Here is a 24,538-nt window from a genome sequence, read left to right as displayed (position 1 = left end):
TGAGGTCTCTGCCTTGGCTAGACATGGCTTAAGACCAGAACCTCTGTTTTCCCCTGAGCTGAAAGAAGAGATTTGCAACATCCATTCTTGTGACAGGCAGACAGTAATTGGCCTCTGAGCAGGCCAAGTCTGGAATTAATAAGAAGATATTCCACTAACCCTGAATTCAGCAATTCACTTTGACTGCTCCATTTCAGGCTGCAGAGAGTGATCTGCAAGAGCTATAAATCTAACTTTACATGGATTTGAGTATCAGTAGTCATGACATCAGTGGCACTGGGGAATTTCACCCATTTGTTCCTGAATAACAACCTAGAAATGGTTGTTTGGGTATTCACATTGGAAGAATTTTATGGTTAACATGGTTAACAAAACAATCTTTTGAGCTAGTATTTGGAATTGACAAACAAACTATGTAAATAGATTGTAAAGGGATTCTCTCTGTGACCTTTCTGTAGCCCAGGGGCAGGGGCGGGCCACCATTCCCGGCCCGTTCTGGGTGCATGCCCATGTGCCCTGTATGGAGTTCAGCTTCTGCGTATGTGCAGAAGCTGAATCTCACGCGAGGATGCGTGCATGCAATATTTTGGGGGTTTTCTCACTTCTGTGGGCGGTGTGAGGGAGGTGGTGTGAGCGGCGAGCGACGGCGGTGCCGCAAGGGGGTGAACGGAGGTAAATGGCAGCAGCGTGGGCGGTGGGGGGAGGCAGCGTGAGCGTGGGCAGTGGGGGGGAGGTGCCACGAGCACCAAGCAAAGTGGCAAACGGAGGCAGCGTGGATGGTGGGGAGGAGGCAGGGCAAGCAGTGAGCAAGGGGACAAATGGAGGCAAATGGTGGCAGTGCGGGCTGTGGGGGGGCACAAGCGACGAGCAAGGGGGCAAACTGAGGTGAATAGCGGCAGCTTGGGAGATGGGGGGAGCCGGCACGAGCGCAGGCAGTGAGGGGAGGCAGCACGAGTGGCAAGCGAGGGGGTGAATGGAGGTGACCGGCGACAGCGCGGGCGATGGGGGGGAGCCGGCACAAGCGCAGGCAGTGAGGGGGAACCAGTGCAAAAAGTGAGCATGGGGCTTGTGACGGGGGAAGGCAGCGCTCGCAACAGGGAAGATGGTGGTCCGAGAAAGCACCGCTTGTGCATGCATATGCATGCATGCCCAGCAGCGCTACCAGAGCTAGGCTACATGCTACATTGCCGCCACCAGAACTTCGTTCCCCACCATTCCGGATCGGGCTCACCCCTGCCCAGGAATCAGCAACCCATGGCTCTGGATCCACATGCACCACAATTTTAACAGGAGCTTCCAGTTAGGGTAGGGGCAGGTGGGTATTACAGTTACTGGCCGCTACTGATGCAGTCTTCAGGACTATCGCGGGTGCATCAGGTGGGTTTGGGTACACCTGTTGGCACAAGATTTGGCTTCTGCGTATATGCAACAAGTGAAATTTTGTATGAGGACACACTCACGCATGAGATTTTTGCGATTTTTTGCGATTTCTTTGCTTCCGTCCATGCATGGAAGCAAAAATTCGCCGAAAATTGGCAAAATCTCACATGCGAGAGCATTCTTGCATGAGATTTTTCTTGCTGCACATGTGTAGAAATTGTGCATGGGACACATCTTGGACACAGATGTGTGCACATCTCAATTTCTGCTACCAGAACCCCAATCCCAGACTTACCAGGTGCAACCTGCTACTGGGTGGGAGAAAGCAGGACATGCCAGGAGGCTCTATGGCAAGGGGTGAGATTTCTAATCATCTTCTCAATTGATAGGTCTTTTGGTTAGGACAGGTAGAGGAAAAAGGATGTCGCATTAGAAGGAGACTCTGTGGTGGGGAAACCAGACTTCTGGTCAGCTTGAGAATTGAATAGGGGGCTTCTGGTTAGGGCCTTTTTGGTTCTATGAGTGTTTAAGATTGTTGACCGCAAGGGGGATTGATATTGTCCCATCAGAAAGATAAATGGATGGCACATTTTACTCAATGGATTGAGGAAGTGACTGCACTTGTCAGCTATGAACAAAGTGCCTATAGATGTAGATTTTGTATGGACAAATATAAAATATGGGCTTGGTTTACACAAAATGCAATAGGTTAAAATAATACTTATATCAGTGTATTAGATATACAGTGGTACCTCATCTTACGAACTTAATTCGTTCCATGATGAGGTTCGTAAGAAGAAAAGTTCATAAGATGAAACAATGTTTCCCATAAGAATCAATGTAAAAGTGAATGATGGGTGCAAGCCCATTAGGAAAATCCAAAACATTAAGTTTTTTTTTAAAAAAAGTGGCGTGTAGACGAAGCTGAGGCGAACGGAGTGGGGGGAGGGACAGTGAGAGATGGCAAGAGGTGGCAGTCTCAACAAAACAAGGTGAAAAGAGCCTCTCTCGAGCTCCATCAGTCTTTGCCTCCCATTTCTGTCCACCTCACTGTGCTCATTTCCCCCACACCTCCTCTCTTGAGCTCCATGAGTCTTTACCTCCCATTTCTGTCCACCCCACTGTGCTCATTTCCCCCACACCTTTCTCCTCTCTTGAGCTCCATGAGTCTCTGCCTCCCATTTTTGTCCACCCCACTCTGCTCATTTCCCTCACACCTTTCTCCTCTCTTGAGCTCCATGAGTCTTTGCCTCCCGTTTGTGTCCACCCCACTGTGCTCATTTCCCCCACACCTTTCTCCTCTCTTGAGCTCCATGAGTCTCTGCCTCCCATTTTTGTCCACCCCACTCTGCTCATTCCCCCCACAACTTTCTCCTCTCTTGAGCTCCATGAGTCTATGCCTCCCGTTTCTGTCCACCCTACTCTGCTCATTTCCCTCACACCTTTCTCCTCTCTTGAGCTCCATGAGTCTTTGCCTCCCGTTTCTGTCCACCCCACTCTGCTCATTTCCCTCACACCTTTCTCCTCTCTTGAGCTCCATGAGTCCATGCCTCTCATTTGTCTGGGCCCTGGGACAGACTTATCTCTTCCCCCAGCACCCAGAGAAGGCAAAATGCTCCCTTGATTCAAGGCTGCCCAAATCGAAGTGAAAGCTTCTTTTCTCTGGGTCACTGGGAGAGACTTCCTCCATCCTTGACAGTCTCGCTTTGACTTCTGCTCTCCTTGACAGCCCTGCTATCTCTTTCTCATTGATTTCTTTGACTATGTCACAAAGGTGTTGGATGAAGGTGGTGCCGTGGATATTTCCTACTTGGACTTTAGCAAAGCCTTTGATACGGTTCCACATAAAGAGCTGATAGATAAATTAGTGAAGATTGGACTTAATCCCTGGATAGTTCAATGGATTTGCAGCTGGCTGAAGCGTAGACATCAGAGAGTTATTGTTAATGGCGAGTATTCTGAGCAGAGTCAGGTTACAAGCGGTGTGCCACAAGGATCTGTTCTGGGTCCTATTCTTTTTAATATATTTGTGAGTGACATAGGGGAAGGTTTGGTAGGGAAGGTTTGCCTATTTGCCGATGACTCTAAAGTGTGCAATAGGGTTGATATTCCTGGAGGCGTCTGTAATATGGTAAATGATTTAGCTTTACTAGATAAATGGTCTAAGCAATGGAAACTGCAGTTTAATGTTTCCAAATGTAAAATAATGCACTTGGGGAAAAGGAATCCTCAATCTGAGTATTGTATTGGCAGTTCAGTGTTGGCAAATACTTCAAAAGAAAAGGATTTAGGGGTAGTGATTTCTGACAGTCTCGAAATGGGTGAACAGTGCAGTCAGGCGGTAGGGAAAGCAAGTAGGATGCTTGGCTGCATAGCTAGAGGTATAACAAGCAGGAAGAGGGAGATTATGATCCCACTATATAGAATGCTGGTGAGACCACATTTGGAATACTGTGTTCAGTTCTGGAGACCTCACCTACAAAAAGATATTGACAAAATTGAACGGGTCCAAAGACAAGCTACAAGAATGGTGGAAGGTCTTAAGCATAAAACGTATCAGGAAAGACTTAATGAACTCAATCTGTATAGTCTGGAGGACAGAAGGAAAAGGGGGGACATGATCGAAACATTTAAATATATTAAAGGGTTAAATAAGGTCCAGGAAGGAAGTGTTTTTAATAGGAAAGTGAACACAAGAACAAGGGGACACAATCTGAAGTTAGTTGGGGGAAAGATCAAAAGCAACATGAGAAAATATTATTTTACTGAAAGAGTAGTAGATCCTTGGAACAAACTTCCAGCAGATGTGGTAGATAAATCCACAGTAACTGAATTTAAACATGCCTGGGATAAACATATATCCATCCTAAGATAAAATACAGAAAATAGTATAAGGGCAGACTAGATGGACCATGAGGTCTTTTTCTGCCGTCAGACTTCTATGTTTCTATGTTTCTATGTTTCTCCTTTTCCTCCCCCTTCTTTTCTCCTCCTCCTTGTCCTCCTTTCTTTCTCTTCCTTCTCCTCTTCCTCCCCCTTGTCCTCCTCCTTTCTTTCTCTTCCTACTCCACTGGCATCCAAATGACTGCCACCCTTGCTGCCTTTCTTCACTCTATTTGCCTTCAGTAGGACCTCGATTTGGGTGGCATTGGAAGTGGCTGGAGGGGCGATTTTTGGAGCAATTTGGGGCAACATAGGAAGCTTTTGATGGGTGATTTTTGGAGCAATTTGGGGTAAGGTAGGAAGCTTTTGGAGGGGCAATTTTTGGAGTGATTTGGGGCAAGGTAGGAAGCTCTTGGATTTTGGAGCAATTTGGGGCTGTGTTAGCCTTTGTTAGGACCTCCATTCCTCACTTCTCCTCGCTGTCCGTCTCCACTCCATTAGCCTTCACTTTGTCCGCCCACCACTTTTTTTTAAGCCTTAAATTTTGGATTTTCCTAATGGGTTTGCACACATTATTTGCTTTTACATTGATTCCTATGGGAAACAATGTTTCATCTTACAAACTTTTCACCTTACGAACCTCGTCCCGGAACCAATTAAGTTCGTAAGACAAGGTATTGTTTTAACTATAGATATATTCTATGAATTATTGTGAACTGCTAGGGAGAAACCATCTTAACAGCTTCCTGTTCATGAAGCTTTCCATGTTCTGCTGCCTCTATGCCTTCTGGGAGGCAGCCCCTCCCTTCTGGGAATCCAGACTACATTCTACTACATTGTTACTGTTAATTGATATACTTTTGTGTGTGTGTGTGTGTTTATGTATATGTGTGTGTGTGTGTATATATATAAATGCACTTTGCTTGTTTCTTTCCTTTTGATATTGTCTGTACTTTTAGCTTTGCATGTTGTTCTTGTTCTTTTTGTCACTATTTAACAATAAAATAATAAATATAGAACTTTGTACCAGGATTCTCCAGGTTCCTTAACATATCCTTGACCTTATTCAATTTCCTGTATATACATATTGTAATCTAAAATGTTTGCATGTGGCTTTTCCAGATAGTGAAGCATTTCTTTCTCCCCAACAGTCTAATGGGATTGAATGATCCTAAGAAAGCAAGGCTACAACTATCAGGAAATTGATGTTTAAATTGTGTATTTTTTTCCAGAAAACCCCAGAGAATCCTGTTTTGATCCAGGTCTGATTAAGAATGGGAGTCGAGCAGGAAGCGAACTAAAATTGGGCTCCACAATCACATATTACTGTGACAGTGGTTATGTGATTGAAGGGGTATCCACTGTGACATGTGTCATGGGAGGAGATGGGAAACCTGTGTGGAACAAGCCAAGGCCCATGTGTACAGGTAAGTTGGAGGTGTTCTGAATTCAAGTAGAGCATCACTCTTCTTTGGATTCAAATACTTACAAATGATAGAGGAGAACTGATCTTACAAGTGAAATTATGAGAATTGTAGAGCGACTAGAATAACTTTTCCATTTCAAGAATGTTTTGTTTTCCATATGATGTCCTATAAGCCAACCATCTCATTATCTAGGGCATTCCTTGCAATTCTGTACCATTTGAAATCAAATCCTGTTGAACAATCATTCATTGGGGTTTTATTGCTCCCAGTGTATAATGCAGCATAAGTTATAAAAAATGTATCAGGCACAGGTTCTGCTTAAGATGCATTCTGCACCATGCCTGCTGCTTATTGCCCATTGAATTAATAGAGTGTTTTGGGCCAGCAATCTAGGGAAGAAAAAGAAGGCAATTATCAGAAACTAACCTCATTTTTCCTTTCTCCGTGTTTTAGCACCATGTGGAGGTCAGTACACAGGACCTGATGGTGTCGTCTTGTCCCCCAATTATCCTCAGAACTACACCAGTGAACAAGTGTGCCTATATTTCATCGTTGTGCCCAAAGATTATGGTATATCCCTATTGTTCATGCTTTCTCATCCTTTTCTGGTTGTACTGTTGATACAAAGAAGTGAGCAGAGATAATATGAGTCAGGAATTCCTAATGGTACTCAACAGATTGGTGGAAATTGTTACTGAGAGTACAGGGATTTTCAAGAGTCTACACCAAATTTGCCAGCTAGAAAATTATGTGGATGACTTCTCTCTATTTATCCTGAAGATGGGAAAAAAAGTCTAAAATAATTTCTCCAGGGTAGATTTATTCCTTAGAACCAGCTTAGGTTATTGGTTAAGGCACCAGGCTTAAAACTGGGAGAGCAGGGGTTATAGTCTTGCTGTAATCATGAAACCAGCATGGTGATTTTGGGCCAATCATTTTCTCTAAGCCCTAGGAAGGAATCAATCAAGGATCTGAAATTATGGCTAGAAAGTGGCAAGCACTTATTTGGGTAATCAGCAGGAGTCAAGGTTAACTTAAAGGCAATGAGATCTGGTTTGGTGTGGTCATGAGGGAGCTGGATTAGAAGCCGGGAGATCATGGTTCCTACTCCCACTTTAGCCACAAAGCCAGCTTGGTTTAGATGACCCCAGGACATTGCAAATGTTGTAAATACAACAGCTCAAATTTTGATTATACCATTGTGGGAATGCCTTGAGGATCATAGGTTCTTGTGTTGTAAATCGAGGATTATCTGCATTTGGCAAAGTTTGCTAATGTTGTCAACCGAAAAGACACCAAGGCACTTGTGACTCCTTAAATTGATATTTACAAGCTGTAGGTAACAGAAACATCAAGGCTTAAAGTTGCTAAGTTTGGATACCACTGATCTAGAGCAGAGGTCCCCAACCTTTTTTGCACCAGGGACCGGCTTTAAGCTAGACCAATTTTCCACGGCCCGGGGGGCGGGGCTTCGGTCATATGGCGGTGGGGTTATGGAGGGGTGGAGCTTAGTGACGCAGCCCTCCACACTTCTCCACAGGACAGGGAGAATCAGGAGGCTCCTTTGGCGGCTGGGGGCTGCCTGGCTTTGTGATTTTGGCTGGTTAGGAAGGTCCTACTTCTCCACCCCCCAGCCAAAAACTCAAAGCCTATCTGCTGGATACGGGCGATGAGTGGGACAGAGCGGCACGGAAGCCTCTTGCAGCAGCTGCTACAGCCACCGGCTTCCGCGCCGCTCGTCCCACCCATCGCCCGTATCCAGCAGAAGCTGCTGCCTGAGTGCTCTTGGCCGGCGGGATTCAAAGTGCTGGGGTGGGGGGTGTCCCGACAGCCCCCCCACCCCAGTGCTTCGCCTCCTGCTGGGACACCCCCCACCCCAGCATTTTGAATCCCACCGGCCAAGAGCACTCGGGCAGCAGCTTCTGCTGGATACGGGCAATGGGTGGGACGAGCGGCGCGGAAGCCTCTTGCAGCAGCTGCCACAGCCAACGGCTTCGGCGCCGCTCGTCCCGCTAATTGTCCGTGTCTGGCAGAAGCTGCTGCCCGAGTGCTCTTGGCCGGCGGGATTCAAAGTGCTGGGGTGGGGGGTGTCCCAGCGGGAGGCGAAGCACTGGGGTGGGGTGGGGGCTGTCAGGACACCCCCCACCCCAGCACTTTGAATCCCGCCAGCCAAGAGCACTCGGGCAGCAGCTTCTGCCAGACACGGGGAATGAGCGGGATGAGCGGCGCCGAAGCCGGTGGCTGTGGCAGCTGCTGCAAGAGGCTTCCGCGCCGCTCTGTCCCACTCATCGCCCGTATCCAGCAGATAGGCTTTGAGTTTTTGGCTGGGGGGGGACTTAGGAAGGTCCTACTTCTCCCCCCCCCAGCCAAAAACTCAAAGCCTATCTGCTGGATACGGGCGATGAGTGGGACAGAGCGGCGCGGAAGCCTCTTGCAGCAGCTGCCACAGCCACCGGCTTCGGCGCCGCTCGTCCCGCTCATCGCCCGTATCCAGCAGATAGGCTTTGAGTTTTTGGCTGGGGGGGGGAGAAGTAGGACCTTCCTAACTCCCCCCCAGCCAAAATCACAAAGCCAGGCAGCCCCCAGCCGCCAAAGGAGCCTCCTGATTCTCCCCGCCCTGCCCGATGCCCCACCCTGTCCTGCATAATGTCCTCTGCCGGGAGGGCAGCGGCGCCGCGGACCGGCTGGAAAACCCCAACGGCCCGGTCCCGGTCCGCGGACCGGCGGTTGGGGACCTCTGATCTAGAGAATACCAGTTTGTGAACCTAGTTCTAGACTAACAATTTGGAATTAAGTCCTTATTTATATCTTTCTTGATTTTCTTGCCAGACATTCCACTGAAAGAATAAATAAGAGGGTTGTTTTTTTTTCTATAGACTGTGAGTTATGTATGTGCCATTAACAATTTTTACGGCTTCAAGGAGCTTTAGTGCTTTGGCATAAAACTGCATAGAAATCAGTACAACAAATGTTTTTGATACATGGCTGTATGTTTCCTCTACTATGCCTTGACATTGTTTATGGCTATTCGATATGTTACTAGCTAAATGCCCATTAGCTTCAGTAACAATGGAAAAATAAAGTCGTAGAGCTGACAAGGGTCATTGAAATGTCCTGGTCAATGGAGAAATCCAAGTCAACACACACACACGCGTGTGCGCGCACACACACACACAAACACACTCACACACTGAAAGTCTATTTTTGAACATATATGGACACATCTAAGTGAAGTAGATGGATCATTGCTCCCATTGCCAAATTAATCTTATTGTTAAGAATAATTTCCCCCCTGGCATTAAGCAAAAATGATCCTACATATGATAAATTTAATATCTGTTTTATTTCTAAAAACTCTATTAGCATTTGAGTGTCATTGAGTCTGTTTTTATAGAACTAAAGTGAAATCTAAGTTTTAAAAATTAAGAGATGAAATATGCAGTATTTTTTAAACCTGCAAAGGGATCATAGGTTCAATCTTTCACAGCTTGCAAATTTTCTCCTATTCCCAGGTATGAAATTTATTACAATGTCGCAATTAAAATCTGGCAGGGCTATCACAGAGCAGGAAAAAAAATCTGTCAATGCCAAACTTGGTTCACTGATTACCATTTGGCCATTCTCAATAATGAGCAATCAGTGTGTCTTTTTAAAAATTATTGTTTTTTTTCCATATTATGTATGTCTTGCTTGTTACTTGTAGGAAAATCTCAAAGCAGGAGTATAGCTCATTTTTAAAAGAATTGCAATTAAACATAAATAATTCATTTTGAAATGTGTATCCTGCCACCTCCCACCGGTTGAAACCATAAATTCCTATGACTCAAGGTCAAACATGCTGTGATTCAAACTCAAATAAACCAGACCCAGAATATTTCCAGCTATACCTATTAAACCTATAAACCAGGGGACTTGTAGACTTCAGGTCCCAGAAATCTCCAGCCAGCTGGAGAATTCTGGGAGTTGAATTCCATGTCTTAAAGTTGCCAAGTTTGAAGACCTCTGCTATAAACTAACAGATTGGATAAATCAGCTAGTGCACTGGTGTAGCAAAATCAATTCAAAGTGGGATGAGCTTGGATTCAAATCAAAATTGTCCTTCATATCTGTATACTTCTAATATTTCCTGTGTCTATCCTTTGCCTCTTTGAATTATTGAAGAGGGCAAGCAAAGGTAGAGCTTCAGAAATAGAACAACAGCAGATAATATCCCAAATTGATCCATTGGCCACAACACATTGAAGTTATTTCAAATGGCTCTTCTTGATTAGAAGGATGAAAACTCCAGTGCTTCAAACCTCTGCTCTCATAAAATGGTGAAGAGAGTCTTTCATATCCTACTTGGTTCAGTAAATAAGTGGCCCATGTCTAATTGCAGGGGTTTAAAGATTCTGCAAAACTCTAGGTCTACGGTCCCAAATTTGACAACTTTAAAATTAGTGGACTTCAAAGCCCATAATTCTGGGAACCGAAGTCTATAAGTCTTAAAGTTGCCAAGTTTGAAGAACTTTGCTCTAGTCAGAAGTAGGCAAAGTTGGCTCTTCTATGACTTGTGGACTTCAGCTCCCAGAATTCCTAAGCCTATCATGCTAGTTCAGGAATTCTGGGAGTTGAAGTCCACATGTCATAGAAGAGCCAACTTTGCCTACCCCTGCTCTCAGTGAAAGAAACTTCTCTAAAAGAGCCCACCAAATTTAAGTCGGTTTCCTCTTCTTCCCCTCACTGCTCCATCCTTCTTCATACATTCCTCTTTTCCTGATCATATCCCGTGAGGACCAAATGTTATTAAGCATATTAGTCCATGTTGAAACGGAATTTGAAAAATATATTAAATTCATTTATATCCGCTAACTTCAATATTTGGTCAAATACACACAGAAAATGAGATATTTTCTTTTATTATTTTATTTTCTTTTACCTTATTTTATTTTATTTGTCAAATATGTATAAGTGTAAACATGACCATGAACAAGGAATGAGTACAAGTGAATGGGAATTTATCATGTAGAATAGAAGTATATCACACAGAAGAAAGCCATGAGTATGTTCTGATCACAGAATGGAGGTTTATAATAATCATTTTAATTTATGGAAGAAAAATATTGATTGAATCTTGGGAAAAAGTTCTGTAAGAGCAATTTGACAGCTGAAGCAGCAATCCAGACAGCTGGCAGATTGCATTTCAATATGCTTGGGGATTCTGGGAGTTTCGGTCCACATATCTCAAAAGTCCTGAATTTGAGTAAAGCTGATGTTTCACATGGATGCTGGACAGCAGGATGAGTGGCATATAAATTTAATGAATAAAACAAATAAATGACAGGGATGCTTTAATTGGGATTCCAGAACTGGTCAGAGAGTTGGAGTCAGTGCATTAATAGCTCTTTTTAAAAATCCTGGGATTCCAGCATCTTTACACATCTCTCAACTCCATTTTAGCTTGAGCTTTGCCAGGGGCACCAGTTTGGTCTTATAGAGAGTAATAGTCAATGTGTGCACCTTCTTCTATGTTTAAACGCCCTACTTTTCTTTCTTTCCCACTGATAGTGGTATTTGGCCAGTTTGCCTTCTTCCAGACAGCCCTCCATGACATCATTGAAGTCCATGATGGTCCAAACCAACATTCTCGCCTCCTCAGCTCTCTCTCTGGTTCTCATACAGGTAAGGAGAGGTTCTGCCTTTTTCTTTCCACCTGTGGGTAAAAAAGCTTCCTAAGAGATATCCATCAAAAACTGTAGCCATGCCTTGATTGTGGAATTGTTAAAGCCGAGGTCTTCAAACTTGGCAACTTTAAGACTTGTGAACTTCAGCTCCCAGAATTCTCCACCCAGCTGAAAAATTCTGGGAGCTGAAATCCACAAGTCTTAAAATTGCCAGGTTTGGGTACCTCTGTGTCAAAGGATCATGCTATGTATTTTCAGTCTACGCATTCCCTTCCACCCATCCTGCTGTGATATCAGTTCTATGATGGCTACTTGAGTGTATTCTTTGATTGTCTAAAATCTTTAGCCATGGCGATATCCAGCCCAACCTACAGGGAAAAGGAAGTTTAGTCCACCATTGTTCAGATAATTTTCATGAGAGGTGTTATTTATAGAGAAATGAAACTGAGTAAAAAACAAACAAACTCAGATCTAATTTACACTCTGACAACTATAATTCATGTCTTGATCACTTATTTGTGGGGCTACTGTAAAATGCTCTACATGGGGCTCAGGGATGGGAGTCACATAATTTACCTAGCAGTTCCCCCTGTAGTACCAAAAATATGAGTGAGTGCTTCACTCCCACATGCCTCATCCTTGCGTGCGCCCAATCTTCCATGCATGCACTTGGCTTGCACACATAGTTTGAAAATGGCAGCACTAAAAAACTGCCCTCAGTGTCAGCAATGGTGAGCTGAGCTGTTGTTTAGCTCACCCAAGGTGCAGCAATCCACTCTGCCATGTAAATCAGCTGAGCTAAACAAAAGGGAATATAGGACAGGTAATAGCAGGGCTGGCAGGATGAGGGCAACCAGAGGTGGGATTTGGCGGTTCTCCAAACTGCTCAAATTGGCAATAACCAGTTCACTCGAACCGGTCTGAACTGGCGGAATAGCATCTCTGATGGGACTACTAATGGATATGTTCTGGGAGCTGTAGCTGATCCTGAATGTAGCAGTGAGATTGCTGAGAAGTCAATAGGCTCAGGGTTGGGTTCTAACTAACCTCGTTGCCGGTTCATTTCCTTCCGCACTATATACAAGTGGGTGCATATGCACGTGCACAATGCTGAAATTTTTTTAAAAAAAGATTTTAAAGAATTCAAAACAAGATGGCTATTTTTGTACCTGCTTGACCAACAATTTTAGTATGAATATATGTCCTTGTTCATGGTAATGTATGGCTACCAATGAATTTCAGTCTTCTCGTCTGAGTGCTCCTTTGTGTTCTTGCAATCTGGTGGTCAGTTTCCTCCCCATCTATTCTACATAGTCACAGGGGCAATCCATGCAGAGGATCTGGTAGATTACATTAGAAGAATCTCCCACCTTCAAGTGCTCTTTGCAATGCATTTGTCCTCATATGGTAGCCTATAGACCTGGGGTCTACAACCTTGGTAACTTTAAGACCCGTGGACTTCAACTTCCAGAATTCCTCAGCCAGAATTCTGGGAGTTGAAGTCCACAGGTCTTAAAGTTGCCAAGATTGGAGACCCCGGGTCTAGACTGTGTGTGACGTACTACTTCTGAAATGTATTTGATGTATGATAGGGAAGGACCAATGTAATTATTGCTATATAATTCTAACAATATCTTTCCCTATCATTGCCTGTTTTATTGTGATAAAGGCAATAAAACAGGCAATGATAGGAAAAGATATTCCTTCTGTGGAATGCCTTCTCTCAAAGTCTCACCAGATACCTACTTTTTGGCCTTTGGGGTCACAGGAATAGATGTTTTGATTCTCCCAGATATTATCCAAAAGTCCTTTTAGTGAATTGAGGTCAGTTGCTTTCATTTTAATCTATTTCCTGTGTTCATTTAAAGTTTATGTATTGCTTTTAAACTTATTTGTTTTCATATATTTGGGGGTGGGTGGGTTTGTATGTGCTATATTTTCTCACAAATCAACACTTTTACTTTCCTGGAATTTAATTTACCTAATCTGTAGGTGTGCCGTTTGTAAAAAATAGGTGGTAATGTGGCCCCAAAGTCTAGTGAAGAGGTTTCTTACTTTATTGTATTTTGCTGAAGGTTGTTCTTTCCTCCCTTCCTAGGTGAATCATTGCCTCTGGCTACCACCAACCAAATACTGATCAAATTCAGTGCCAAAGGGCAGGCCACAGCAAAAGGTTTCCATTTTGTCTATCAAGGTAGGTGAGGAGTCTGGAAATAACTCTGCTGACTGTGACAGTCAAATAAAAATAGAGCATAAGCTCTTCAGAAATAATAGGAAAGATTGTGGCCTGAAGTTTTCTGAATGGAGAATATGCTGTACTGCAATTTACAGTGATTTTAAAATGTAAACTCAGAACTCCTCTGGGCTCAGACATAAAATCTTATTGCACCATTTTTTTCCTTTTGTTCCTCACCTTCTCGTGACATTCACTTGTTTACACAATACATGTTATGTGAAGAAAGCACTTGAATTTTGCTAATCAGAGTGTGGGCCTTAGTGTATAGTCAGAATTTAGGCAATGTCTGGTAGGGTTGGGCTGTAAATTCAATAGAAGAGGAATGGAATAAAAAATTCCAAACTTGGCCAGTTTGCTAGGTATGAGAACTCAATAGCAGAATTTTATTATGGACCCAACTGATTTAGTTTGCTATTCTTTAAAAAATGTTGTAAGGATCCATCTATACTCATTTGCAAAATTATAAGTAAAATTATAAATGATAATAAGAAACGACAGAGTCCTCAAAACAAATGGAAACTATTTGAATAATTCTCCATTACAACAAGGGCATCTTTCTAGCAACCAACAATCTGAAAAAGAATTATGGCTACAGATCTAGGTCTGTATTGAAATTGTTCCCTCATCACAGTCTCTCTTAGAGTTGACAGTGGCCACCTCTCTTAGCACACACCAACTTCTTGATGTCTACATTTTGATCAGGTAACAAAATAATGACAAACAAACAAACAAAATAACAATTTCCATCACCTTCTTTATTTTCAAAAGTGTTGTTAGCCACCAAATGATAAGCAAGGATGAAGGGAGTGTCCTCTACAGGCTATAAAGATTAGCAAGTAATAATGTGGTCAGTAGATATTGATACATGTTTCTGTCATCCACAAAAGATATTTTGTGAGTGAACCAGAATTTTCTCCTAGTCAAAATTTTAAGTAGGAAAAAGACTACACACTCCAGAGCTAGGATAATTCTTAAAGAAAACATTCTAGCATCAAATGAAAGATAAGCCAAATTAGAAGAACAGAATAGTGCCTTTCCTCTGGCTGTATGAGCTACCCATTGCATATCACTTGTTCATAATATCTTCAAAACACAGACTGGATGATCATACATCAAAGATGCTGGGGCTGATTGTGAGAGATGATGCCAATGGAAGGGGTGATTGGTAATGAAGGTCTACAGTGAAGTAGGTGGGCAGTTTCCCTGGAAGGAGGGAAAATATGGGGAGAGAGACATGCAGCACTATAGCCTCATGGATAGGATTCAAACCATGAGGAGAGCCACTGCCAGGGTACTATATATCCATATACCACATTTTTTCAAAGTATAAGACTCACTGGAATATAAGACGCATCTTAGTTTTGAGGAAGGAAAACAAGGGGGGGGGGGAATCCTAGCCATTTGCCTCCCAGCAAACAGTACATGCTGTGCATGTGTGGCTTACCCATAGAAATAGCAAAGAATTGGAGAAATGTACATTATAGCAGAATATTAATGCCAGAAAGTTTTCTTAAATGTAGTCACACTAACTTCTCCTAATTATTTAAATAGATCTATTCCAAACTTATTCCAAGGGTTAATTCAGCTGCCTTGTCTTAATACTAAAACAGGACACTGTTACATTTCAGATTATATTTGTACAGATGCTGTTAAAATTGATGTGACTTTCTGGAAGTATACATTCTTCTCTGCTATTTGAAAAAAGATACAATAGCCCTGGGCCTCTTCAGATGAAGCATTTATTTAAAAAAAACAACCTTCTTCATTTTGTTAAGTTGTCTAGAACAATAATAAAGCAGTCTTTAAAAAATAAGTCTAATAGTTTGAACATTCTACAGACATTTATAGTTATTGACTTACATCCTTGCATCCAGTTTCAGCAGTGTCGTTAGCACAAGAAAATAAAATTCTGCCTCTGCCTCTCCCACCCATCAATTTGGCTCCTTGCAGCTAGTTTCACTTTCAGTTTTAGCAGGTGGCCTGCCTGTTGCCTCCTGAATCAGCTGTGGGTCAGGAGGCTGAAAGTCAGTTGCTTGTGTTAATCAGGCTCTGCACTGTTTGCTGCAAGGAAGTAAATTGCTGGGAGGCAGAAGCCAAAGGCTGGCTGAATGGGGATACATGTGGTGTATAAAACGTACCCAAGTTTTCACCCTCTTTTGGGGGCGTAAAAAGGTGCATCTTATACTCTGAAAAATATGGTAGCTTTAATTTGACAAGAATCTGTCTATTGTTTGTATGGGAAGTAAGTACTACTTTTCAGTAAGTAGAACTGAAAATGCCAGATAGATTACATGAGTCTTGAGATGTTCCTTCCAGTTCTGTGGTTCTGTGACTCTCATGTGCCCCACACAGACTGACAGTGAGTTCCTGTGCAAAGAAAGCAAAGACAATCATCCTAAGCTCAGTTTATACCTCTAACCAAGCCAGCACTCTGGCAAGTTCCAAGTGACGGCAGCTACTCGAGTGATAGCTGTACTGTTGTTTTTTTTCAAAATACCCCAAATACCCAAAGACTATCCCTTCTCCCCACACACACATACACATTTTCCCTCCTAACAGGCTGCCTTCGTGAGTGCATGCAACATGCCTGCCTCTCTTGAAATGCTACTTTTAGATTCTTTGAACAAGCTTTACTTCTTAATAGATGTTGGTTCCCTGGGATGTTTTTCAAAGGCTTCAATAAGGAAACTCCTAATTAATGACACATCTGATATGTGTGATATTCTCCAGAGGGGATAAGAATAAAGGCCCTTGAGAGTTATTCTCCGGATAGACCTTAGCATCGGAGTTGCCCCTTGGAAGTCTAGGGAAGAGGTTTGATTTAGGGCAAAGTGTGAGCCACCACAGAGAAACTCAGCTTGGATTCCTTTTGATGTTTTGTCTGCCTAATCAGAGATCCATTCAGTCATCACTCAGCCTGTTTTGGAGAACATATTTTGATAGCAATTTTTAATGATTTAACTAGACACTGAAGAAGTCAAATGAGAGTTTCCTTCTTTCTTCCTAAAATAATTGCAAGTCTCCACCCCTACAGTCCTTGCTGATTGCCTCTCTATAAGACATTGCAAAATAAAGAGGCATTTCCTACTTCTTATAGGTCAAACTCGAAAAATTAGAATATCATGCAAAAGTTCATTTATTTCAGTAATGCAACTTAAAATGTGAAACTAATATATGAGAGAGAGACATTTCCTGCAAAGCTGTGATTTGTCACCATTATGGAGTACATCTCATGAAAACCTTAAATCCACAATCTCAGAAAATTACTGTATTTTTCGGTGTATAAGACACACCTAGATTTTGGAGGAGGAAAACAAGAAAAAAAGTATTCTGAACCAAATGGTGTAGTATTAAATAGTAATAATAATAGTAACCTGTCCAGCCATGAGTGGGTGGGTTTTGTGGCTCCCAGTGTTTTCTGAGGGAAATGTCTCCCTTCCTTCCTTCCTTCCTTCCTTCCTTCCTTCCTTCCTTCCTTCCTTCCTTCCTTCCTTCCTTCCTTCCTTTCCTCCCTCCTTCCTTCCTCTCTACTTCTCTCTTTCTCTTCTTTTCTCTTTCTCTTTTCTTTCTTTCTCTCCACTTTTCTCTGTCTCTTTTCCCCCTCTCCCATTTTCTCCCTCCAGGTCTCTCTCATTTCTGTGTACCTTTCCCATTCTCCCCTTCTCTCTCTCATTTGTTTCCCTCTTCTCCCTCTCTCATTCTCTCTCTCCCATTTGCCTCTATTTCCTCTATCTCATTCTTTCCCTCCATCATTTTCTCATTTCTCTCCTTCTCCTTTTCTCTCTCTCTCATTCCCTCCCTCCCTCTCTTCCCCCTTCTCTCTTTACCTCTCATCTCTCTGTCTCTGTCACTTTCTCTCTCTTTGCCTCTCTCTGTCTCTGCCTCGGCTTCCTCCCAGGGGGACTGTGGGATGGTAGGCGGGGGCTCCCTGCATCTCTTCCTTCCCAGGCCACATGGGGGCTGTAAGCAGCGAAGTTGATGAATAGGAATCAGGAAATGAAAGAGGTAAAGAAAGAATTCAGTAAAATTTGATCCTAGAAAGGAATTATTTCAGATGCTATTTGCATTATAGGTGACGTGCTAGCTGACTTCTAACTTTTAGCTGCTGTACAGCACCTGCTTACCAAGTCTATAATATTCTTAATTTAAAACATAAATAAGCACAGGGTTTTTGATTACATTGATACTCTCCATAGTGTCACTCTGGATGACTCTGAATTCAGCACTAAATTTCAGCTGCAAAAGGTCCTGATGTTTACTTCTGGAATGGACTGATCTCCCTGAAAAAATTCAGGGGAAAAATGGGAGAAATAAGGACTTAATCTCTTGGATATTGATATTAGTTTTTCCAATAACTCTTGCTATTTATCGTAGGATGCTCCCTGCATTTTGCCTCTGGGGGCTTTGCTGGAGGATGAACAAAAGGTCATGTTTCATTACTTTGCCTTGAAATAATAATAAACCCAGGCTATCATACAAGGACACTTTTGAAGTATATGTTTCACCCTTGATCTCTTACAAATGGTTTATTTTAAGGGCTTAAAAGCCAAGCTCAATGAAAAGCTTTCCATTGGGTTCGGTGCCTATCCTGTTCAACAATGTTCTCCTTTCTCTGTCTTCTGAAGCGGTTCCACGCACCAGTGCCACCCAGTGCAGCTCTGTGCCAGAGCCCCGTTACGGGAGACGGATTGGCAGCGATTTCTCAGTGGGAGCTGTGATCCAGTTTGAATGTAATGCTGGCTACGCCCTCAAGGGATCCCACAGCATTGAATGCTTGACGATACCAGGAACTCTTGCCCAGTGGAACTCTTCCGTGCCAACATGTCTTGGTATGTATCTGCCGAGGACAGAACTATGTGGCATTCACAGCCAGTCATTCTGTGGCATGTTCATTTATATATATATAAACAGTGTTTCTCAGCCTCAGCAGCCTTAAGGTGTATGGGCTTTGACACCCAGAATTCTGGGAGTAAAAATCCACACCCCTTAAAATTGCCAAGGTGTGAAACTTTGCTTGAGAGCAGTGGTTCCCAATGTGAGGCCCACACCAATTTGATTTTTAATGAGGGAAATTGGAACCTTGTTTAAACCAAGCTAATGGCCTTTTAGGCATCCTCCACATGAGTAGGAGTTCAGTGTGTGTGTGTGTTTGTGTGATCATGATTTTAGAGATTCTTAGGTGGGCAATGGTCAAAAAAAGGTTGGGAACCACTACCTTTGCCACTGGTTTGCATTGTGAACGCACTATGTTCGCGCACCAGCGCATATCCCCATGTGAAATTTCACTTTTGTGCATGCTCCATTCAGCCCAAAACCCAGCTGAGGAGCTAATCAGCTGAGCTTCAAGTGAAGAAATAAAGGTGCCCAGGGATAGATAGGAAGGTTCTTTTTGAAGCCATCCAAAGATGTAAAACTCCACCCAAAATTCCCCAAAAAGATGGTGGAGCCCAGGGACTAGCACTGCCTGAACCAGATCCATGATAGCAATAGCATTTAGACTTATATACAGCTTCATATTGCTTTTTACAGCCCTCTGTAAGCAGTTTACAGAATCAGCAAATTGCCCGCAACAACCTGGGTCCTCATTTTACCTACCACAGAAGGTTGGAAGGCTGAGTCAACCTTGAGCTAGTGGTGAGATTTTCATGTCACCAGCAAATCACTAATGGTTTGGGTGATCTGGTCTAAATCAGGAGGAACCTACCCCTGGCAATGACCCAACCCCATAGGAGAAACTAAAGATCTTTGGCTGATCTTGAAAAAAGTTGAGCAGGATTGGATCTCGCTGGCTATGGAATTCTGGGAGTTGAAGTGTACACATCAACATGACTTTACCGCAAAGATGAAGGCAAAGAAGGATTGGGCTGTTCTTTGTTTAGCAATCTGAGATTTCCCAACTCAATTTGGAGCAATAGAAATTCCTTTCTAAATGCTTCCGTCATGAATATATTATAATCACATATGTTCTCCAAATGATTGCTGTAATAGTTCCAGTGTAATTTCTAACATGGGTACCTGCAAGATTATTTGGTATGTGCAGAATTAATTTTTCTGGCAATATTGGCAACAAATGTGCAATAAAAAAGGAGATTTCTAACCCCTGGGCTGCAGAGATTTCCTCAGAACCATTTAGATGAACTCTCCTGATAGCTGGGAAATCTTGGGGTTGGTGGAGAAACGTTTCTTGTGAGTTCAGGGTACTGAATCTTTTTGTCCCCCCTCCTTAAGGCTAGCAGAAATTAAAATGCATTTGGCTAAATATTTTTGCCAAATAAATTATGCAGGGGTAAAGCTCATTTCATTTCAGATAATTTGCATCTTTTATCTTGGGTACGGTTTTCTTTCCAGAGAGCCTTGCATCAGGGAAAACGGAAGGCATGACTTGGTGCTCCTGTGGAAAACGGCTGAGGCTCTCTAGCAAAGGGCTCTCCAACTTTAACAACTTAAGCCTCCAGGCTTAAAGTTGCCCCAGGTTGGAGACCCCTGTTCTAACAGGTACAAATGAGTGGTGGGTTCCTACCGGTGTGGTAGGCAACTCTGTACTGGTAGTAGCTGCCAGATTGCGCAATTTGTGTGTGATGGCTCCAATGCCAGTCCGTTGGGCGGCGCCATCTTTTTTCTTGAAGTTTTAAGCTTTATTGCTTCCTGTGCATGCACAGAAGAAAAATCTCGTGAGGGGATGCTCTCGCTCGTTAGATTTTGGCGATATTTTGATTGCATGAAAGCAAAAAATCGCTGAAATTGTGTATGCACAAGCACCTCCTCATGAGATTTTGGTGCATTTTTGCTTCTTGTGTATGCACAGAAGCAAAATTGTGTGAGGGCTATGTGCAGGGATGCACACATGGGCACGCCCAAATGAAGAGGATGCATGCACAGCACACCAATTTGCAGGTAAGTGCAACCCACCGCTGGTGCAAATCATATGTAGATGCTTCAGGAAAGCAACAAGGAATGTTCTTTCAGCTTGTTGTCCATTTTTATATTGTATTCAAAGTCATCCAGCAAAGATTCATGAAAAATTGGTGCACTGCTCAAAATCTGAACATTCTCTGTCTTTGCTGCAGGATTTTCCTTGGGATACACATCGGGGTAGATTCTGGATCTTTTTGCTACCAGTTCTCTCAGGGTCGCACAATGCACACACCCACAGCAATCAAAAAAGAGCATCTGCAGAAGCAAAAATTAGCTTCCGCACATGCACACAAACAAAATCCAAGATAGTGGTGCCCTTGGAGACCCCAGTAGAACCAGCTCTGTGACATCATCGTCAAACTACTAACAGTTCTAAAGAATCAGTTAGAACCAGTAGGAACCCACCTCTGATACCCATCCTCCCTAAACTTTCTTATTTATTAAACAAATTAATATAACTGCCCAGGCCACTCACAAATGACTCCGGATGGCTTCAAACATTTTTAAAAATCTATCACTTAATAAAAATCCATTAAAAGCATTACCATGGCAACAATAGTACAATAAAATCATCCACTTAAAGGGCTCCATTCGTAGTACCCAGGCCCATTGGCAAAACCATGTTTTTGGGAAAGCAACAGGCGGCAACAATAACTTGGGGGAATAATGTTTAATAAAAATGGTGCTGTCACCAAGAAAACTGTTTTGTTCCATTAGATGTACATTCCTAATCAATGGGATGCATAACATGCCCTACCTCCTCTTCCCTGTTACCTCCAAACGATATAGGAGGAGAGTCAGGCAAAAATCTGAATGTCTAGAAACATCTTTGTTGTTTTTAATTGTTGCCACCAGACTTTTATCTCCAAACAAGGAAGTGTCACTCTAGCAAAAGCAATCTTGATGTGGAAGGTTGTCTTCTTCACTGGGCAAAATGGAAAGGCAGGTTACGGTACCTTGGGTTACTTGCAGAAGGAGGATCGTGACATGAAGCAGCAATTGTTAGTCCAAAAAACAGTGATTATTTGCATTTGCAAAAAATGCAGGGATGAGTGGACATTTTATTTATTTATTCGATTTTTATGCCGCCCTTCTTAGACTCAGGGCGGCTTACAACATGTTAGCAATAGCACTTTTTAACAGAGCCCCACAATCTGGGTTGTCTTTTGGTTTTTTGGAATAGATGGCAACTTGTGCAAGCAAAAATTGAAATTTGCTCTTAGATTTTAGGATGGGGGAGGCTAGGCATTTGAGAGAATGATTGGATAATACCGTATTTTTCGTGTATAGGACGCATCAGTGTATAAGACACACCTAGATTTTAGAGGAGGAAAACAAGGGAAAAGTATTCTGAACCAAATGGTGTAGTATTATATTGTTTAATAAATTACCAGTGTAGCAAAATTCTTTTTAGAACCATGTATACTTTTTAGAACCATGTATACTTTTTAAAACCATGTACACTTTTAAAAACCATGTACACATTTTACAAACTTCAAACTTGACAGCTTCAAGACTTGTGGATTTCAACTCCCAGAATTCCTCCATCAATCATGCTAGCTCAGAAATGGGAATTGAAGTCCACAAGCTTTAAACTTGCAGGCTTCAAGACCCTTGCACTCCTAACCCTAGCTCAGGGGTCTTCAAACTTGAAAGCTTTAAGACAAGTCTTGAAGCTGTCAAGTTTGAAGACCTCTGATTTTTAGATTGACTTATAATTGCCATTTTTCCTCCATCGCCACATTCAACTGCAATTCTGGTTTAAAGCTGATTTTTAACAATTAACATTGTTAAACTTGGGTAACATAAACTTGGGTAAATGATTGGTGGGGGGAAGAAGAAATCCAAAAAGTAGAAAAATTGAATTGAGATTAAAAAATTGATTATTGAGTCTTTCATTTGGAAAGAAATTGATGACATATCATGTATCTGATTTTAGCTGTATGCCTAAGAGAGTGCCTAGATAAGTGCATCTTTCCTACATATTGAAGCTGTTCCCTAAGATGCAAAGATGCACCAGTTTCTTCCACATTCTGGAAACACAGACACAGAGCAATAATAATACTATAAGTTCAAACAACATAGAAGCCCTTACAATACAGCTAGCCAATCATTTTGCTAGATTTTACCAATTCATTCGTCTGGGATTCCAACCTTGCATGAGGTAGGTCTCATAATTATTGCAGGGGAAAAGAATTCAAATTCCTTAACTCTTAATGAAAGCAAGGGAAGGAGTCCCCACCCTCAATTTCCCCCACACCTGAGTGGGAAGGGGTCCTGCCTGCTCCTAAACTCATGCTCCAGCTTCTTATTATATGTTGGAAAAAAATCACATGGACATTCTTTCAAATAGAGCCAAGGAGAGAGGATGGGGTGGGGGTGGGAGAAAGGAGCAGGTCTCCAAGGCTGCTTCTTCCAAAATGCATCCTTGAATGATGACCAGGAAGCTCCTCGTAGGCATCAGGCATGGAGAAAGTGGAGCCCAGGCCCACAGGAATGGCAGCTGGGTCCAGGTGACTAACTACGCTGCCTGTTTCTAAAGGGGTCTTCCACGGGTGCCTTACCTAAAGAGGGGGTGAACTGAGCGGCAAGCTGAGCTCCCTCCAGATGATCAGGGTAGGTTGAGGCAGCTTTGCTCCGAGGGAAGCTGCCTCAGCCGGGGAGAAGCAGCCCCTGCCAGAGCCGCTCACCTGAGCCGAGCCCGCCATCCAACAATACGAATCAGCAGCGGTGGGGGCCTGGGACATGGACACGAAATTCTCGGTGCTGCTGCTCCTCAAAGGGAAGCTGCCAGAGCCGCCTAAGCAGTTGCCAGCGCCATGTTCTTGGATGGCGGGCTCAGCTCGGGAGAGTGGTTGTGGCAGGGGCCGGGCAGGGGCCATTTCTCTCCCGGCTGAGGCAGCTTTGCTCGGAGCGAAGCTACCTCAGCCTCACGATTCAGTGGCGGCAGTGGGGGCCTGGGACATGGATGTGATACTCTCAGCAGTTGCTGCCGCCACTGCTGCCTCCACCAGGGCCAGCTAACTCGAGTGGCACACCCGCCTTGTCCCTGCCAGTCAGAGCCTGGAATGTGACGCTTTGCTTCTGGTGCTATGCCTGGCACCCCGCCCATCCCTGGGGCGAGCTACAGGCCTCCCATTGAAGGCTGATGGGTGGCCTCAGCAACATTTGGTATATAAAATGCACCCAAGGTAAAAGGTGTTTTATACACCGAAAAATATGGTGATTCTGGGGATTAGAAATAGGTACCTAACTGCCATTGATGAGTAGAATGATTTCAGTCTCAAGGACTTTGACACAATACAACTTTCTTGTCTCTTTTAGTGCCTTGTGGTGGAAACTTAACAGAACGAAAAGGCACCATTTTGTCCCCTGGATTCCCTGAACCCTACTTGAACAGCCTCAACTGTGCATGGAAAATAACTGTCCCTGAAGGAGCTGGAATACAGGTAAAGCCTGGTTACAAAGAATAGTTAGGTTGACAAGCCAGTTCGGATTGGGAAGAAAGGATTCGAACAAAGACTGCGTTCTCTTTCTTTCAGCTTCTAGCCTAAACAAGAAGTCAAGATGTTGGTCTTTTAATCTGCCTTTTCCCCCCTGCTAGACTACCATATTTTTCAGAATATAAGACGCACTGGAATATCCTCTGGTTGGGGATAAAAAACAGTTTCTAAAACACTTCACTCCTCTCTTTCTCTCTCTTCAGAGAGAGAAACAATGAGAAAAGCATGCAAAGGGAATATCGCTTAGCCAGCAAAGCACAAAAGCATCACTCGTTAGCACCTCGGTAGGGCTGAAAAGAAGGCAGAAGATTGCACAGCTGATTGTTGGAGAGAGCAGCAATGAAAAAAGCAGGCAAACGGAAGATGCTTAGCTACAGAAGATTGCTTCACTATTAGCTTCATTAGGACTGAAAAAAACTTAGTTAAGGCTACATTCAGAGTATAAGATGCACCCAAATTTTCAGCCTCTTTTAGGGGAAAAAAGTATGTCTTATACTGTGAAAAATATGGTAGTTATTAGTAATACTACTG

At 43.1% G+C, this 24,538-nt stretch overlaps 1 protein-coding gene across 1 annotated transcript in view; it reads left to right on the top strand.

Moving 5' to 3' along the window:
* CSMD2 (CUB and Sushi multiple domains 2) overlaps positions 1-24,538 on the top strand; it is a 930,229-nt gene that overhangs the window by 688,707 nt on the left and 216,984 nt on the right. Inside the window, exons 30-35 of the mRNA XM_070764517.1 lie at positions 5,496-5,690; positions 6,144-6,260; positions 11,238-11,351; positions 13,452-13,547; positions 18,215-18,418; positions 23,829-23,953. Of these exons, the coding sequence (XP_070620618.1) occupies positions 5,496-5,690; positions 6,144-6,260; positions 11,238-11,351; positions 13,452-13,547; positions 18,215-18,418; positions 23,829-23,953 (851 nt within the window). The remainder of the gene's footprint in view (positions 1-5,495; positions 5,691-6,143; positions 6,261-11,237; positions 11,352-13,451; positions 13,548-18,214; positions 18,419-23,828; positions 23,954-24,538) is intronic.

Source organism: Erythrolamprus reginae, chromosome 11 (genome assembly GCF_031021105.1).
Source record: "Erythrolamprus reginae isolate rEryReg1 chromosome 11, rEryReg1.hap1, whole genome shotgun sequence".
Taxonomy (NCBI): domain Eukaryota; kingdom Metazoa; phylum Chordata; class Lepidosauria; order Squamata; family Dipsadidae; genus Erythrolamprus; species Erythrolamprus reginae.
Note: the sequence above shows the minus strand (reverse complement) of the source record. Positions and strands in the feature narration are given on the sequence as shown.